General features: G+C 38.7%; 1 protein-coding gene and 1 long non-coding RNA gene across 2 annotated transcripts; one reads left to right on the top strand and one right to left on the bottom strand.

The window, feature by feature from the left end:
• The first annotated feature begins 6,048 nt into the window (after window positions 1–6,048).
• Window positions 6,049–7,066, top strand: LOC113286419. The gene is made up of 3 exons (XR_003329291.1): window positions 6,049–6,125; window positions 6,252–6,468; window positions 6,676–7,066. It is a non-coding gene; the product is annotated as an uncharacterized LOC113286419 (long non-coding RNA).
• A 514-nt stretch (window positions 7,067–7,580) lies between these two features.
• Window positions 7,581–11,974, bottom strand: LOC113290114 (pentatricopeptide repeat-containing protein At3g02330, mitochondrial-like). Its single transcript, XM_026539652.1, has 5 exons — window positions 9,222–11,974; window positions 8,857–9,013; window positions 8,066–8,213; window positions 7,931–7,980; window positions 7,581–7,839 (listed from the first exon to the last, which is right to left on the bottom strand). The coding sequence occupies exon 1, from the start codon at window positions 11,943–11,945 to the stop codon at window positions 9,267–9,269; it is 2,679 nt and encodes an 892-aa protein (XP_026395437.1). The 5' UTR covers window positions 11,946–11,974; the 3' UTR covers window positions 7,581–7,839; window positions 7,931–7,980; window positions 8,066–8,213; window positions 8,857–9,013; window positions 9,222–9,266.
• Window positions 11,975–20,261: the final 8,287 nt, after the last annotated feature.

Genomic DNA, 20,261 nt, shown 5'->3' with positions numbered 1-20,261 from the left:
CCCAAGTACGCCCAAGTTATGTTCCTTGGGTTCCTCAGGTTGGCCCAAGTTTCTTTAGACATACGAATTTGTAACATGATAAATAACAAATTTTACTAATAATAAGATTTGATTGCTCCATTTATCTCAAATTTCCAAATAACTGAAGATTATTTACAATAATATAAACTTTTTTTTCTTCGTATTGAATGATTAATAAGATGAATGTAATTTATATTTTCATTATTAGATTTGAAGATAATATCTAAAATTACTCTAGATAGATAACAATACTAATTATAAAAATAGTTTTATACTCCCTCCGTCCCCCTATTAGATGACCTACTTAGTTTAAAATTTTGTCCCACTATTAGTTGACCTATTTCATTAAACAAGGGAATATTTCTAAAATTATCCTTTTGATTGATTATCGGCAGTATAAGAAATATGTATAATTTGATATCCATGTTTATATTCGTTATGTAGGTGTTTTAAAATGCTTTTCAATGATACAAAGTTTACGAAAATCCATGCTATAATTTGAGAGATAAATCATTTATAAATTTTACAAGTTGTTATCCATAAGGGTATAATTGTAAAAGATACTTAAAAAAATACTCCCTTCCACTCCTTGCCTTAAAAATTGTGCAAACTTGAACTAGGTCATCTAATAGTGGGACGGAGGAAGTATAACGTTATCATGGTTCTTCGGGTTGACGGGTTGTTTGGGTTAGAAATATTTCCCCCCATACTTTCCCAAATTTAACTCGGGTTTATAAATTTTATGCCCAAAGTTTTGAAATACATTGTCCATGTCTGCCTAACGTTCAGGTTGGACATGAGTTGGGTGGGTTCACTGTAGTTAATTCCGGATTTCAGTCAGTTTCGGACGGGACCGAGACACTGAGACAACTTCATTTCGGGGAGATTCTCGGTTGAAATCTCGGAGTAACTTCTGAAATTTCGTCTTCGAATTGTATACTTTTGATACGTTCATCAAACATTTTTCACACAAATATAATAAAATACCACCAATTGTATACCTATAACCAAGGTCCATACAAATTTCAAAAACTTCAACGGAGATTTCCGGCCAATTCCAATCAATTCCTGCCGAGTCAACCGATATTCAATCAAGAATTCCGGCAAATTCCGATCAATTCCGACCAATTTTCGTCTCGTCAGAATCCAACATTTCACTACCTTGAATACCAAAACTAAAATTGAATGGGTGGGTTAACCCAACCCAAATCCCACCCCTGTCAAAATTAGTAGATAAAAGGTCACGAGACTCGTGACCCATTTTATTGTTCCCGAACCTAAGGCCAACCACCGGTATGTGGTGTAAGATCATCCACAGTGGGCGAGGAAGACTAAAAATTTGGGTTGATTTTCTAACGCAGCGGGACGGAGTAAAGATCAAAACCCAGCCCACGATCAAAACCCAGACCATATTTAGTCGCGACCAAATCCCAAATCCTAATATAGTCGGGCGTAAATTTAAAATCCGTTTGTTGTCAGGCGTAAACTTAAATTGCGTTTGTTAACGGGCGTAAACCAAATTTACGTATGTTGGTGGGGAGGAATTTAAATTTACGTTTGTTGCGGGCGTAACATAAATTTACGCATGATGAGACGGACATCAGAATTCCGCGCGTTGCCAGGCGGACACCAAAATTCCGCCTCTCTGGGACGGACACCAAAATTCCGTACAATGAGCTGTTGTTACTTTATCATTATTACCAGAGAAACCCACTGGTGAAGCATCATCTTCACCATCATCACTTCTACCATTGAGTCATCTGACTAGTTATGTACCTGCTGCAACATGGAGCCAAAACGGCAGTAGTCCAGCTAGTAGTGGAGGGTCAGGCGGATCAGGTGGTGGTTCTGCTGCACTATCAACATCATCATCATCAACAGATCGGACGGTTGTGATTCCACAGCCAGTAAGACCAGTAGGATCATGTGTAACTGTGAAGTGTATAACTGAAACATTCGGTGATCAAGAGATAGAGTTAGGGTTTTTAGGAAGAACTGACGAAGAAAAAAAGATTAATCTAGAGAAAGACGCGTGTCCTGGATTCATATCTGACAGTTTGAATAGAGTGAGATGGACCAACGAAGCGTACAGAAAACTAGTGAATCAAGATGGGTTCGGTTATGGCGGAGAACAGAGACCGGAAATGGTGTGGTTGGTAACGAAAGATAACGAATCTTTACCGTCGAGATGTGAAGGGTTTGTTTGTAGGGTTAGATTACAGTATACGTGTAAGAAGGAGAGGCACTCGTTGATTGTACCTTGTGATGTTTGGAAAATGAACGACAGTGGTGGTGGTTTTGCATGGAGGTTAGATGTTAAAGCTGCTTTGAGCGTAGGTCGTTAATGATGCTTCACATCTGGTAATAATGATAAAGTAACACCAGCTGCTTCACCAGATGATGCTTCAGCAGATGTCCGTCCGTACAATTCATCACGCGGACACCAGATGTTCGCCCGTCTGATCTCACACGTGTTGTGTGACCGTGTTTAACTCGGGCGGAATTTATTTTTACGTTTCTTCGAGCGGTCATTTGAAATCCGTCTGATCAACGGGCGGAATTTAAGATTCCGCCCCATACGAAACGTAATTTATATTTACGCTCGATAACAGACGTGATTTATATTTACGCCCGAAATGAAACGTAATTTATAATTCCGCGCAGAAATGAAACGTAACTAATACTTCCGCCCGTCTTCATGCGTAAAATTGTTTTACGCGCGACCAAATTTGGTCTTCTCCCCATAACGTCACAATACAGATTAAACTCATATTTAGTCTTTTTTTGGTCTTTGATCTTTGAGTTTAGTCGTACCATTGCGGTCGCTCTAAGCAGGGCGTGAATTCCTCGCTAGGAGTGCCCTTATTAGTTATTACAGTACCAAGGAAGGTTTGAGAGAAATAAATTAGGTTCAAATTCCAAGAACAGTTCCTTTGCTTCTGTTGATATGCGATTTTTGTGTCGAAATCATCTTCCCAATGATCCTTGCGACAATAATGACAGATCTCTGTCTGAAGTGCACTTGAGGATAATATTTCTCCTCCTCTTCCTCCTTATACTGTTGATGATAATGCTAGTGAGCTCCCACTGGCACTTCCTACTGATACTCCTAGAGAATTTGTTTGTCCATCTGAATCCATCCAGTCGCTCAAGGATACAATGGAGGTTATTCTTTCTCGTGTTGAGCAGCAACATGAAGAGTTCATGGAACAGAAAAAGATGATTGAACATATTGCTCACCAACAAGACCACCTTCGGCAGCAACATGATGAGGAATTCGGTCAACAGCGGAAGCTAATTGATCATATTACTACCAGGCAGGACCTCTTTCAGCAGCAACAGCAAGAGATTATTAATCGTATAGCTCGCCAAGATGACCGCTTTGAGCAGCAACAGCAAGAGATAACAAACCGTATTGCTCGCCAAGATGACCGCTATGAGCAGCAACATGAGGAATTTGCACAGCTACAAAAGATGAGTGATAGTATCGTTGCCCGACAAGACAGCTTTGAGCTGCGACTTGAGGAGTTCAACCAGCAACTAAAGAGAATTGACCGTCTTGCAAACCAGCAGGACCGCTGTGAGCAGCAACAGCAAGAGATTATTGATCGTATAGCTGGCCTAGATGACCGCTTTGAGCAGCAACAACAAGAGATAACTAACCGTATTGCTCGCCAAGATGACCGCTATGAGCAGCAACATGAGGAATTTGCACAGATACAAAAGATGAGTAATAGTATTGCCGCCCAACAAGACAGCCTTGAGCTGCATCTTGAGGGGTTCAACCAGCAACAAAAGAGAATTGACCGTCTTGCTACCCAGCAGGACCGCTGTGAGAAGCAACAGAAAGAAATGATTGATTGTATTGCTCGCCAAGATGACCGCCTTGAGCAGCAACAGCAAGAGATAATTGATGGTATTGCCCGCCAAGATGACCGCTTTGAGCAGCAATGCGAGGAGTTTGCACAGCTACAAAAGATGAGTGATAGTATTGCTACCCAACAAGAGCGCCTTGAGCTGCGACTGGAGGAGTTTAAGGAGCAACGAAAGAGAATTGACTGTCTTGCTACCCAGCAGCACCACTGTGAGCAGCAACAGCAAGAGATGATTGATCGTATTGCTCGCCAAGATGACCACTTTGAGCAGCAACAGCAAGAGATAATTGATCGTATTGCTCGCCAAGATGACCGCTTTGAGCAGCAACATGAGGAGTTTGGACAGCTACAAAAGACAAGTGATAGTATTGTTACCCAACAAGACCGCCTTGAGCTGCGACTTGAGGAGTTAAAGGAGCAAAGAAAGAGAATTGACTGTGTTGTTACCCAACAGGACCTCTGTGACCAGCAACAGCAAGAGATGATTGATCGTATTGCTCGCCAAGATGGCCGCTTTAAGCAGCAATGTGAGGAGTTTGCGCAGCTACAAAAAATGAGTGATAGTATTGCTACCCAACAAGACCGCCTTGAGCTGCGACTTGAGGAGTTTAAGCGGCAAAGAAAGAGAATTGACCCTTTCGCTACCCAGCAAGACCGCTGTGAGCAGCCAAATCAAAAGATGATTTGTACCGCTCTCAAACATGGCAACCTTGCTCGACGTCAGGATCACTACCAGGCTATGTTGATACAGGATGTTCAGCAAGCCTACCCTGATCAGGTAATATCTCATGAGGCAAGGACGTGGTATCACCCTTGACATCTTCTGGTGTTCTTTCTTTCTGTTGATCATTGTGTCTATTTATGGAACTCTAGTATATAATTTGTTTGATAGCTAGCGAAACAAACATTTGTACTGCTTTCTTCTTGGTTTTTCCATCAATTTTGTGGTACTACAGTGGCTTGATTCTGTGTATTCGTGTCTTGTGGTCTTTGATCTTACTTTTGAATTAGATTTTGATGACACTATTACACATGATCTTAGTTAGTATGCTTCCATAGTCATTCATGACAAAAGGGTACTACAATTTGCATGTTGATTCAACAGATTCGGTTTATCTTTCGGGTTATGATAACTGGTAAAGGTTTTGCGTGCTTAGACTCGTATGCAGTTTCTGTGTCTTAGATCGATGACCTGCTATTACCATATTTTCAGCATTTGGGTTAAACTCACCATTGATACTCTGTTGCTGGTCCTGTTGAAAAGAGCTGATGATGTTCCTCGTATGAGCTCTGTTATTCACCTTTAATCTTGCACTCCTGCACGTTGATTAGCTGAGAAATAGAAGTAGCTAGAATGGTGTATAACAGTATAGTACAAGAAAATATCGTAGAGCACCTGAAAGTGGGCTCAAAGAATTAGTTCACCAGTGAAAACTAGCTTCTTTGGAACAAATTTGATTCTTTTTCTTTCTATGGAGCGTCTTCCATTTGTACTTTTGTCCCCTTGCAACATATGCTAGCTTTTCGTTGTTTTGGATATTATATTTCCTCTTCCCTTGAGAGTTCTCTATGTGGTACTGTGATCTTTCAAATAAGATAGTTCTGACTGCAAGAAGCACCTCTTCACCAAGCAACATAGCAGACAATGAGATCAGAAGATGTGGTACAATGAACTGAGTTGTCAAAATGCGGATAAGCCAAGTTGAAGGCTGCCTTCTCAAACTAGACTTCTATATCCCGTCCCCTGTCAACCTTGTTATCTCGTTTTTTACGTTTCACGAAGAATATTGATGTTGTTTTTGATTTAATTTTTGTGTATCCACTGTACCAGTTCTGCTTCAGTGGAAGATGAAATTAGACTACTAGTGGGAAAGGGAAGTCAGACATCCGATCTATCTGATGTTAGTGTTCGAATCAGTTAAGAAAATTGGTATTTTTATTCAATGAGGTTCCCTGTGTCCATATTCTTGCCAAGTAGTTTAGAACTGACATGCCTGGTGAAGAGCTCATATGAGTATTCATCTTAATTTTTTAATACTCATATTACCATTTTTGGTTTAACTTTGGTACCACTACCATCAGATTACTATAGTTTGGGATATATGCATGCAACATTAACCGTTTCGACTGGCAACAGCAGGTAAATCCCATTTGTCAGGAATGCGGTGACTCGGGCTATGCTGAGCTCCTAATTTACTGTGTTTTGTGTCAAACATCTTCTGAACATAGGTATGTTGGACTGCACTCCCGTTTTTTCATTATGCCACATGCTATTTCTTACAAATTAACTATACAACTTAAAAGGCTTTCCTGGTAATATTGTGTTGACATTTATTGGTTTTTTTTTTCTTCCAGTTATTGTTTAGGTAAAACACCTAAGAATTGTGACGGTGAAGTCATATGGATATGTGAGGGTTGTGAAGAAACAGCTGGACTCATACAAGGTGGGCAAGTAACCAGTTTTGAAGATAGGTCAAACAGTAGAAAGAAACTAAAATACTGAGTTCACTGATCCTGTGTGAAGAGGTGTATGACTGCCCGTGGTTTGTCTCTCGTTCTCATGTCATATCTGGTATGTTGCAACTTGCAACTGTGGTTTTCTATTGCTAAACACATCTACCTAGTCTACGTTAGTAGTGTTGGTCAATTAGCTTACACTGCTCCCATTGGTATGAGATGTTCTTTACAAATTAACAAATTTGTTTTGTGTCTACTATGTATACTCATCCAAACTGATATTCCCTACACTAATTCCATGGCAATGATTTTATGACATTAGGTGAATGGGGTTTAAAAAGCAAAAGATTAGATGCAGACGAGGAGGAAAGATTTACGCCCTGCCACTTGAATTCACGACTTATGGATCCTTTGTTTTGTTGGAGATGTACAATTATGACTGTTAACATCGGAGGATAGTAAGCTGAACCTTGAGTTAGAACTAGGCCTAGCAGTGTAAAAATTCCGTTTCGGTGTTTTCTGAAAATGAAGGGGAGGAGAATAGAGGTTTAAATATGCTGGTTGATGTTCTCATCCACCCCCTGCATCTTTTTTTCCTCTGTGAATTCAATATCATGTGTATTTCAGCCAATTCCCTAATCTGTTGCTTGTTACTTCTACTTACCTGTGGCATCCTGTATATATGAAGCACTAATTAATGAGCACTTCAGATGAACTATGGATTCCTTTGATCTCTATACGTCTGGTCGGGTGTACCGTTAAAAGGGATCCTGACGGGACTGTTATTTATTCCAATACATTTTCTTAAGGGTATTTTGACTGAAGAAGAGGTGAACTTTTTTCACCTATAAGACACTAGGTGGAAAAGACACTCAGAATAGCCTCTACTTGAGGACAGTGACATACCAATTCAACAAAATTAGCCCTTAGAAGAAGAGGTAAGCTAATTTTTCACCTATAATATCAGTTTTGGCCATGTCTTTTACACCTACCGAGGAAAAATCAGTTTTGAACCATCCTACTGCCACCCTACTGAAGTTCAGAGTTTCCCAAGGAGTCGTGTGAGTATGTGGCTTGATTGAGGTCGTGAATGCGTGAAATTAAAATAGCATCAGAGCCAATAAGTTTACAAGTTAATACATGTTGGTGTTGTGGCATTTGCAAAAATTAAATTTTAAATTTTAGACCAAAGAGGATGGCACTGGGTTTTCATTTCTTTTCTTTTTATACACTACAAATTACATGAATGTTCTAGATCTGGATATGGTCGAGGATCGCGACCACTCTCAACAGCTACATTATAATAAGGAACTAAAACAATACCCCCTCATTTTCTTTATTTTTTATAATACACCCCTTTGTAATTAAGCCAGAATTCATAATATACCTTCAGGTTCCTTGTCTCTTCAGTCTGAAAGAATGGAGCCTTAAAGTTGTTACTCTCAGAACCACCAGCCACCAGGTTTGGAGTTCTCTACTTCTGCATCTGCAGAAAGATCAAAAATAACTTTCTGATTTCCGACTAATCTAGAGGCAATTCAAATCATATAAATCACAGTAACTTCTTTTGGGATTACCTTCTGTTTGTGATCTCTCCCCAGCTTGAAACTTTCTGAGTTTCGACTGACTGCGGTGGATACAAGATAAATAAATATGATAACTACATATACAATGAACAGCATAACAGAAACTATATAGGATAGATTGTCTACCTTCAATTCCAGAGATTGAAAAGGTGCATCGTTGAACATCTAGATGTGAGGAAAGCACAAAACCATCCGTTCCTAGTTCTTGTTTAGAGTTTGGATTTATTTTGTTCTTTGACGTACACAACACGATGCATTTCCCCAAAGCTGCTTCCTGAACAATTCCAAGTGGAACATGTCATGACACGCTAAGAAAAAAATTCAAAAAAATTATTGCAGGTAACCAAATGGAAGATGATACTTACAAAATATACATGTGTAAATATAAATGTTACAATGAAACATGGAACCAGCAGTAATAAAAGTTGATAGTAGTTTATGTACAAACTCCAAAGTAATGCCATGGAGAAATGATGCCTTTAAATTTTAAAAACAAGCTACAGACACAGGGATCCGAAAAGAATGAAGAATAAGTGTGTTACAAAGGGCGAAAATAATTATAACCATATTAAATTCGACAAATCCCAATAACAAATTTTAAAAAGTGTCAACATGTAACACAGGTATAGCGAGAAATAGAACAGATCGAATTACACCAAAAAGACCTAAAGATAAATGACAAATGCTGGTAACAGGAAAAAACTGGAAACACCGCAAACAAACAATATAAGAATTTAAGAAAAAGCCACAGAAAGAGAGACATCATCAGAAGTAGAAATATATCTACAAAAACTCTATGTATTCAAGATTGGCAAATTGAGCGATAAAAACATAACCATTTTCAACAAAAGTAAACTGCAGCGGGTGAATTGTCAGTGGTTACCACACGATTTATTATGGCAAGGCATAAACCTTACCCAAATGCTACGATTATCTTATGCACAAAGTCAGGCCTCTGTCTCTTTGCCAATTTGGTATGTCGCTTGGCCGAATCTATCTTTACTTCCCTTTGATACATTAGGTGATCCATGATTTTCATAATCTTCCCGAAGTAATGCACCTCCAAATAACTTTCTGGAAACACGAAAAAAGGCACAATTATTAATAACAGGTTAGAGGCACAGTTATTTTTATATACAGAACAAGGAACTACAAAAACCCATAGCATCTCAAAAAGTAAACAAATATCACACGAGAGATGTATATCAATGTCAACAAGTAGAATCACTTTTTCAATAAAAACTAACTGGTGACTTTCTGAAGGTGAATGTCAATTAGATACCTTGTAGACTGTGTGGCACCAAAAAACTCGCCTTTGGAAGTGCTGCTACTCTTCTTTCTCATCTTCCTCGTCGTTAAAACTAAGATACTTGTCAGGATTATAACCAACCCATTTCATCTCTTTAACCAGTGTATCCAGCCTATTATACATTTCTACACACTCAGGGTGAGATTTATCCCCTACAAGAAACGGATGAACCTTGCTCTTCACTTCTATCCAGCTGCAACCTGGTTCTTTTTTCATTCCTCTCTCCCTCATTATCTTTCTCATTTTAGAAACTTCACTCCACAGTCCTGCTTCAGCATAAACATTCGATAAAAGAATATAGGCAGCAGAATCTTGAGGATCTAACTGCATAATCGAACTTGCTGCAAGTTTTGCAACCTCAACATCCCCGTGAATTTTACAAACACTGAGAAGGGTTCTCCAAACTACAACATCCGCCCCAAATGGCATCTCATTGATCATCTTCAAAGCCTCCTTGACTCGTCCTGACCGTCCAATTATATCCACCATACATGAATAATGCTCCAACTGAGGTTCTAACCCATAATCGTCTACCATAGATTGGAAGTAACGCGATCCTTCTTCAAACCAGCCCATATAGCCACAAGCCCGAAGTACTGCTATAAAACTGGCACTGCCAGGCTTAACGTTTTCAAGTTTCATGTTTTCAAATACATTAATAGCCTCTTCTGCAAGACCATGTTGAGCGCATGCACAGATCATAGCGTTCCATGACACAAAATCTCTTTCATGCATTTTGTCAAACATTAACAGAGAATCTTCCATGTTACCACACTTCGAATACATATCTATAAGAGTGCTTGAAATGTAAACATCCTTTTGCAACTCATTCTTAATAATTTGAGCATGAATTTGTTTACCAAGTCCAATCGTAGCCATATTAGCACAAGTATCAAGAACAGTTGCATAAGTAAATTTATCAGGTGTTAATCCAATGTCCAACATCTGGGAAAATAATTTTTGAGCATTCTCATTTTGTTTCTGTAATGAAAATCCAGATATCATTGCATTCCATGACACGACTGTATGTTTCCCCATTCTTTCATGGAGCTTCTTTGCTTCTTCAATCATACCACATTTACAGTACATATCTATGAGAGAACTTCCAACAAACATATCTGAGCTGAGTCCTGATTTAATGACTCTATCATGAATCTCCATTCCACGGTTTGGAGCTTCCCAACCTGCACAGGCCTTTAATACACTACCATAAGTGAATTGGTCAGGTTCCATGCCTGACCTAATCATTCTAAAGAAGAGCAAAAGTGTTTCCTCTTCATTTCCATTCTGTTCATAAGCTGCTATAATTGCGTTCCAAGATACAAGATCTCTTCTTTCCAGCATATCAAATACTCTACGAGCTTCAGCCAGAGATTTGCATTTTCCATACATGTCCAACATTGCATTTTCTACACAGACATTTGAGTCAAAACCACTTTTAACTGCTAACCCATGCATCTGTAACCCCTCTAGATGCCCTTGGATCGCTGCACAGGCACTAAAAACACCGGAAAAACTAATCTCGTCCATACCAACCCCAGTTATGTGCATACGCCTGAATAATTGTAAAGCACTAAAACCTTGATCATTTCTAGCATGGCCAACGATAATAGCATTCCATGACTGCAAATTATGGTTCGGCAAAGAATTGAAAACCCTTAAAGCATCTCTCAGATTATTGCATTTTGCATACATGTCTAGAGTTGCTGTTCCTACTATAGCATCGGTTCCAAAATCGTTCTTTAAAGTATGGGCATGCATCTGAGATCCTAATGACAATGAAGATAAACCTGCACAAGACCTCAAAATACTTGCATAAGTAGATTGATTGACTCCTATTCCTTCTCTTTGCATCTCCTTGAACAGCTCAAAACTGTCCAAGAGCTGATCATTATGAACACAGCCAGCAACCATTGCGCTCCAAGAAACCCAATTCCGTAGTGGCATTTCACGAAAAACACAATTGGCATCCGTCAAGCTTTTACATTTTGCATACATATCTAAAAGAGCACTCCCAGTTACCACATCACAGTCGAAACCCATCTGGACTATAAGACAATGCATCTGATTTCCTAAATCAAGATTCTCCGAGAAAGAACACGATTTGAGAATAACAGAAAAAGTTGTATGGTCAGGTCTTATACCCATTTGTCCCATTTGCAAGAACAAAACAATAGGTTTGGAGTAATAACCATTCTGCAAATACCCCGAAATCAAAGAGTTCCATGAGATGACATCTCTTACCAGCATTGAATCAAAAACAGAATGTGCAAGATCCATGTAACCATACCTGGCGTAACCAGATATCATCGCGTTCGACGACACTACATCTGGATTAGGCATTTCATCGAATACTTTAGATGCGTAATCTAAAATCGAGCATCTGATGTACATATGAATCAAACAATTCGTAACAAAAGTTGTTGGAACAAATCCAGTTGTTATCATCTGGGAATGAGCTTGCTTCCCTACATGTATTAGTAATTTCTTGTTTGAACATTCTTGAAAAATCCGTGAAAAAGTGATTATTTTGGTGGTGGTGCGTTTTGCTTGTTCTAATTCAACTGTATTAGATAGAAATGCAGAGACGGTGAATGTTTTGAATGAGGAATAGGAGGAGGTAGTATTAGTTTTGTAAAGAGATGGATGCTCTCTTCTGTAGTAGACTCTCAAGGAATTGATTCCCAATTTAACCATGAAATCAGACTCAACAGTAATGTCCAGAGCTTGCACTTTTCTGTAGTAAACAAAACTATTTGAATTTGGCTGCTGGCTAATTACTGACGGCAGACATTTAACCGCTGGCTAATTACTGGAGTCTGGACAGTGGACACCATAGTTCGTACTAGAGGCAGCCGTTGAGTTCGGAAGACAATTATAGGGGCAGACGACGTCTTCTGGTTAGGAATAGCTACTTGATAAGTTGATTTTAATGTGAAATTACTGAAGCAGATTGAATGTAAACTCGGGGCAGACATCGTCTTCCCTCTAAGCTAATAGCGTGTTCGACAACTAAAGCCTAATTGTTATCCCCGCACCCACCCCCCATTGTGTGGGTGAATGAGCACTTTTGTTGATGTATTAGTAGGTCATGACTAGAATAAGTCACTTGAAAAGCTGGAAATATCTCAAGAATTGAGTATAGAACACGAAATGAGCTGATGCGCAGCCTCCATTTTGTGTGGCCGCCTTGTGATAGCCGTTTTTGTGCTTATGGGTTTCTCTGATGAGCGTGCGGAGCTCTGGAAAGTTTGGCCACGTTTTGGATAAGTTTGGGCGATTCAGACCTAAGTTTGTTAGTCATGAGGACGCTTAAGAGTTTGAAAAGGTGAGTTGTGCCTTAGGTGAAGCTCATGCTACAGCCTCGTGTGTTATACGAGGTTTATGAAGAGCTAGTAAACCTCGGGTTAAATGAGGCCAGCTGGGGCGTGCTCAAAGATTTGAAGTCTCGTATAGTCAATTCAGGAGAATGAGTGATGCTTGCATGCCTGATAGTGTCTCTTGCATGAGACTACAGAATACTTTGACTTATCCAACGTATCTCGCAGGGATGTGCTAGGAGCTAGTCGTGAATAGTGTTCATGCATGGAGCAGATATGAACAGTGCATCACGCGTAGATGTTACTAGGATACAGGTCCGGGGCTCGGGGAGTAGACATGACCAGTTTATCGCGTGAAAATAGTATTATGAGTCAGGTACGGGGTTCGGGGGAGCAAACATGCTCAGCAGAGTATACATGGCAAGTGTATAGCATGCGGATGTTAATATGATTCACGTACGGGCGGACATGAACAATGTATCGTGTGCGGATGTTATTAGGAATAAGTCGTAATCCCTGTTCGTACATGACCGGTGTATCACGTACATATGCTACTACTAATCAGTCATAAGGCCCAGGTGAGACTCGAGTCTCACTCATGCTCATGGAATTAACCATGGATGTGTCATGAAAGCTGTGAGTAGGCATGGCCAGTGTACTGTGTGTGAATGTAATACTATGAGTCATGCTAAGGACTGAATCTTAAGATACCATGAGCTGCATATTATTAATGAGAAGGCGAACATAAACTTGATCGTGTACTTATGAGCGGAGGCTTACTCATAAGGGGCTCACAAAGTCTTGCTCATAAGAGGCTAATCGGAGTCTCGCTTGTCGAAAGAAAATATCGTCCAAACAAAGACACAGATGGTTTAGGCTTTGAATACTCTGAGCTTCAGATATTGAGATTTGGTGCTAGGCTTCGGAAGTTGTGCTTTGGCGTGTTAACTTAAGATTTGGTTGTATTTGCTAAGTTTTTGGTCGTATGTGCTAGGACTTATCCTTATTCAGGTGATGAGGTCTTGGCTTTCTGGTCTTGACTTTTTCGCTATCCTTAGGCTGACCATTTTTCCAAAATTCACCATCTACGTTAAGTCTCTTACTCATAATGGAACCTTAATTGTTTTATGATAAATGAAAAAGTGGGGGTCTAACAACCTCACCCAATATTTCTCTTAACAATCTATATGGACTAACTCCAATATACTTTTAAGAGAATCAACTAGACAATCAGACTCAATCTTAATAAAAAGTATATCAAAGAGTTATATCTCAATTTGTCGATTCAATCCTCACTCAAACAAATATGAATTTGCGAGCCTGATTGAATACAAGAGAAATCACTTGAACGGTACCAAAGACCAATGTTCAAGGATCAATCACTTTCAATCAACAACCACAGGTTGGATTTACCAATTGATCGATACAACGCACAACCTGTGATATTTCAATTATATAACAAAATATAATGCAGAAAAGAAATAACACAGACACCAGAAGTTTTGTTAACGAGGAAACCGAAAATGCAGAAAAACCACGGGACCTAGTCCAGATTGAACACACATTGTATTAAGCCGCTACAGACACTAGCCTACTACAAACTAACTTCGATCTGGACTGTAGTTGAACCCCAATCAATCTCACACTGATCCAAGGTACAGTTGCGCTCCTTACGTCTCTGATCCGAGCAGGATATTACGCACTTGATTTCCTTAGCTGATCTCACTCACAACTAAGAGTTGCCACGACCCAAAGTCGAGGTCTTTAATAAAAAAAAATTGTATCACACAGAAAAGTTTACAGTAATAGATAAATCTGTCTCCCACAGAAATACCTAGTTCTTCTTCACCATAACTAGTTCAATTGACTCAAGTGAACTAGTTAGAGAGTTGTTCAATTGCTATGAGATCTTATGTAACTACACAAGACACAATTGAAACAAAGATGATTCGACTCGATGAATCGGCTCATGAACTTTATAGCCACGGTTTGCATAAAACATTCCTTAGTAATTTAAGTTTCATGTTCAGACCACATCTTTAGATCATAACCACTTAATCTCACAAACAAGTTCGCGGACTTAAGGCAACCGACAGAGTTTTCCAAACTCTGCAGAAAATCTTGGCAAAGAAACTTCCGCCAGTTGGCAGACTAGGTTCGCGGACTAAACACGCAAACGAGTTTTTGGAAAATCCCAGCAAAAATTCTCGGTAAGAGAACTTCCATCAGTTCGCGGACTGGATTCGCGGACTTGGCAAAGCCAATTCCTCCGGTTTCTCTCAATCAACAAAGTTGGAAAACTTCGGATTAAGGAATACATGGTTATGTAATCTAAAATCTTATTCCAATCATTGAGACATTCTCAGAGGACGTTATATAGCCGTTATTCACAGACCGTTTCACGTCAGAGCAATTCTCAAAGTAATTGAAACTTTTCATGACTTTCGTCACTAGGTGAAGATAAACTTGATCAAAGCGAAACGCTTTACCAACACACGATGTCGAGAAAAAGATAAGTAGTGAATACTCAGCTCGAAATGTCAAGTGTGTATGATCCAGTCTATATAGCATACGACTTTTTGCCTCATAAGAAGTAGGAGATAGAATAGATAGACTTTTGAGTGATAGATAAGTTCAAGTCTCCACATACCTTTTTATTGATGAAGTTCCACGGTTCCTTGAGTATATCTTCATCGTTGTATGATGAATCGCCATGAAGTCCTTGAGATCAACTACACTTTTCTATCCTAGTCCGACTTAGCTATAATAGACTAGAAATCAAGACTCATAGTTTTGATCACTAACATTGACAAACATGCTTGAGATAGCAATGCATGCGAGGTCGACCGAGCTATGCTCTAACAATCTCCCCCTTTGTCATTTTTAGTGACAAAACTATTAATACATACGGAATACAAAAAAAAAAAAACTTTAGTGGCTCCTATTCCATAGTCTAATCTTCAACGTTCCTTGAAATCTTCGTCCTTCCAAGTACTCCAATGACCCCAAAGGTTGTAAGTTTAGCACCACCGTTGTTGAAGATCCGTAACTATAACAATGAGAGAAATCGAGATTCTCGATCATTATTATACAATGTCATAGTATCATTATGTAACATCAAAGTCCAATTGCATAACGACTTTAACAACAATACTATGGTGATATGTATCATGGAAACCACTCCCCCTTACACAATGATCCGAAAACCATATGTATTTGTAGTGTGAACTACATTATTTCTCCCCTTTTTTGTCAATAAAATTGGGAAAGGTAAAAGAACGGGATCATAATGAAATTTCCACAAGAGACATTTCATAGACTAAAATAAAAATACATACCAACTTAATTTAGATGCAATCATAAAGCCAAAGCTAAATGCATTTATCAAGGAGTTTTAAGATACAAGATAACTCCTATTAAATTCCACAGCCGCATACCCTGCAAGATATTACCATTAAGCACAAGTTCAAAAGAACTCTCCCCCATTTGATGTCATTCCCGAAAGAACAACAAGAGCGACCTTAATTTCGAAAGAAAAAAAGGATTTTTTAATTGGACACCAAAAACCATGGAAATGATTTTTCTATATCCAAAACTCAACCAAATTAATCATAAGTAAACCCATGATTAATTTAATCGGAATATGCAACTAAATCAGGCCACAAAAGTGATCAATTTAATTGATTGTGCTCAACATAAGAAAACTAACGGAGCTACGACTAAGATAACCACACGGATATGACTACCTTGCTCGTTCAAATACTCAACATAAGGAACACCTTACGGAATATACGACTACATCAACCAATAGAACATGATTAGTATAGCCGTTTATATACTCAACACAAGAACTTGTGGAATATATGAAAAACTCAACTAGATTAATTACAAGAGAACCTATAATTAATCTCATTGGAATACACAACCAAAATAATTACCGAAGCAATCAATTTAATTGTCAAAAGATTTTGCTCGACAAAAGAAGACTTTCGGAGAAAACAACTAAATAACCAATCAAGATGATTAATTTAGTTCAAGAACGCTCAACACATAGCATCTCATGGAACAACCAACAAGGCCAATATTAATCGACATAGTTGTAAGGTGCTCAACATAAGATACACAATGAAGCCTTCACGGTAAAACATAACAAAATGGATCAATGAAGATCAATACCGTGGATAACATACAAGGATCTATTCTATTTTCCATCATTATTTGCATAACGACATAATAGACTTTATCCTTGTCAAACAAAAGATATTCATCCTATTTTTCATCAAATAAATGACTGCATAGGCATAACTTTTTTAATTGTCAAAAGTCCATTCGTCCTTTCATCAGTACGAATATCAATTCATGAACGACTTTACTTCTGACAAAATATGGGACCTTCAAGTTCACGGACGCAAACAATACATATCCCATAAAAATATTGCAATACTTTAAAACAGATTAATACTGCAATAATGTCATCCTCCAAATATTTTTAGAATTTTAAACCAATAAACCTAAAAAATAACATAAGAAGATGAAAACAAAAATAGCTATGTGTAGTCACAATCTTCGCTATTCAAAGCTCTAGTTATTCTTCCAACTAATCCAAAAAGAAGACATACTAGGCAACAATTCCTTTGAGAAATTCTTTATCATTCCCGAACTCCTTGTTATCGACAACCATAGGGACATAAGGTTCACGGAGATAACTGTCAATACCCACGAACTGTCTTGGCTGAAGAGGTCGAATTAGGGTCCTCTGAATTTCTAAAGATTTAGACACGAATGTCTTTATTTCATAAATCTCCCTTCTTATTTCCTTTGACTCATCAAGAACATCGGAAAACTTCTGAGAGTTAGAAGGAACAACCCTGGGTTTTCTTGTATTCCTTCTTTTTCTTTTCAGGGACTTAGAAACAGGAGATTTCTCTTTTTCCTTGATTAAAGACTTAACAATCATATTGACATCCTTTCCATCTGACGACATAGTGCTTTGAGAACATTTATGAACAACTAGATTTGTATGATGGAATCACTTAACTCAACAAGCAGTCTTATAAAGGATGTCAAAAGGGAAAAAGGAATGTAGGGTTCGAAACCTATTGACAGGTTCGTATACGCCCAATTCTAAAACCCTATAAAGAGTAGAATTGTCGATAATAACCCTTTCTTTTATTTGATAGACAAAAAATAACAAATCTAAGAAAAGAAGGAAAAACTTTTCTGAAGCCTGCATCAACACTCAATCTTGTCTCTTTTCGAACAGGCACATGAGACAAGATTTTCCCAACAACACAATCAAGTTGTGTTGCGATGAATAACGATTTGTCCATCTTTTTCCTCATGGGAGGAATATTCTGATCTCTGTCTATCAAAACGATTTTACCATATTTTCTTTTCAAATGGTCTTATTCTATCCTTGGAAACCAACTTCTTAGACGAAGATAAGATCCTACATACCTCAGCGGTCTTCTGAGCAAGTTTCAGCTTCCTTGCTAATCGATCTGCTCTTCGTTGAAGTTTACTGGCGTGCCTTATTTGGTGCTTGTATTTGTAACACCTTGATAGTTCGTGTCCCTTCATCGAACAAAACGAGCACGTCAATCTTGGATAATATTCAGGCATCTGAGATGTGCAAGCAGCTAGACATACATTTGATCCTGAAACATCACTGATACGGTTTCTACTTATCGTATTCAGTGAATTTTCCAGCTTGATTGGATTTCCCTCTTCTCCGAATCCATTGAAGTTGATATATGTATTGATACAAGTATCAAAATCGATGTTTTCACAAAGAAGCCCTACACTTGATTTCCTATCTTCATCGGAATCATAGGTTTCAGACATTTCATCAAGTGTTACAGCTAGACCTTTGTTCCCAGTGTATTTTCTACGATTTGGGCATTCGTTAGCAAAATGGCCAACACCCTTACACTTAAAGCACTGAGGCATGTCCTCGTCATCAGCCTCGTCAGCATCCCTGTTTTTAGGAGGTACGCAACCGTGAGGTTTGTCTGATGACTTAGGTTTGTCTCTTGAAAACCGTTTACTTCTCTTCAACAAAAGATCCCTAGACTGTCTTGTGATCAAGGAGACTGATTTGTCAAGATCTTCATCCGAAAAATCATCCTCAAACTGATCATCCTCAGAGACATGAACACTCTTACCTTTGACAAGTAATTTAGTGTTCTTTTGTGATTTAAAGGCAATATCCTTACCGACTTTGGATGTATGCTCATGGTCAAAGATCTTAAGCTTTCCAACCAAGGTGTTTCTGGAAATATTATCGAGGTTATTCCCCTCAACGATGGCATTCTTCTTAGACTCGTATCTAGATGGCAGCGATCTGAGAATTTTCATCACAATGTCCTTTTCAGGAATAGTCTTACCTAATGCCAAAGATGCATTAACAATTTCAGACACTTTGTGATTAAACTCATCAAATGTTTCTTCATCTGCCATACAAAGGTTCTCCTAATCGGAATTAAGGTTTCGAAGCTTAGCATCCTTTTCACTGGAGTTGCCTTCAAATACGGTTTCTAAGATATCCCAAGCATCTTTAGATCTAGTGCAGTTTGTCACATGATGCTGAAGATTTGGGGTAATGGCATGTATGATAGCATTCAAACCGTCAGAATTTTGCTTTTCAGCAATTAACTCGGCACCATAATACATAAGAAATTCTTTAGGTACAAATGCATCTATTTCCATAACAACAGGAGTTTCATAGCCATTCACAACATAGATCCATGATCGGATGTCACGCGACTGAAGAAATGTGCGCATAGCAACTTTCCACCATAGATAGTTTGAGCCATCGAAGACTGATAGTACGTTTACAGAGATAGCACTTCCGTCCAAGAGTCAGATCGCTACAAACACGGACTTGTTAGGTCTTAAACGTGTTTACCTTCTCTGATACCAATTGAAAAAGCGGGGGTCTAACAACACCACCCAATATTTCGCTTAGCAATCTGTATGGACTAACTCCGAAATACTTTGCTAGAGAATTAACTAAACAGTCAGACTCAATCTAGATTAAAGTATCTCAAGGAGTCAATATCTCTTACTTGTTTTGATTTACTCAAGCTAAAACAATAGCGAGTCTTTAATCAAATACAAGTAATAACTTGGACGGTACCAAAGACCAATATCCAAGGATCAATCAATATCAATCAACAACCAAAGGTTGGATTTCCAATTGATGATCTTAACGCACAACCTGTATTATTTCAATTATATAAAATATAATGCGGAAACGAAATAACACAAACACCAGAAGTTTTGTTAACGAGGAAACCGCAAATGCAGAAAACCCCCGGGACCTAGTCCAGATTGAATACACACTGTATTAAGCCGCTACAGACACTAGCCTACTCCAAGCTAACTTCGGACTGGACTATAGTTGAAACCCAATCAGTCTCCCACCGATCCAAGGTACAGTTGTACTCCTACGCCTCTGATCCCAGTAGGATACTGCGCACTTGATTCCCTTAGCTGATTTCACCCACAACCAAAAGTTGATGCAACCCAAAATCGCAGACTTGATAATAAACAAATCTGTCTCACACAGAAAAGTCTATCAAAGGATAAATCTGTCTCCCACAGAAAAACCCTAGGTTTTATTCCGTCTTAAGATATAAAATCAAGGTGAACAGGAACCAATTGATAATCCGGTCTTATATTCCCGAAGAAC

The sequence above is a fragment of the Papaver somniferum genome, chromosome 6 (assembly GCF_003573695.1).
Source record: "Papaver somniferum cultivar HN1 chromosome 6, ASM357369v1, whole genome shotgun sequence".
Classification (NCBI taxonomy): domain Eukaryota; kingdom Viridiplantae; phylum Streptophyta; class Magnoliopsida; order Ranunculales; family Papaveraceae; genus Papaver; species Papaver somniferum.
This window is presented reverse-complemented; position numbering and strand designations above follow the sequence as displayed.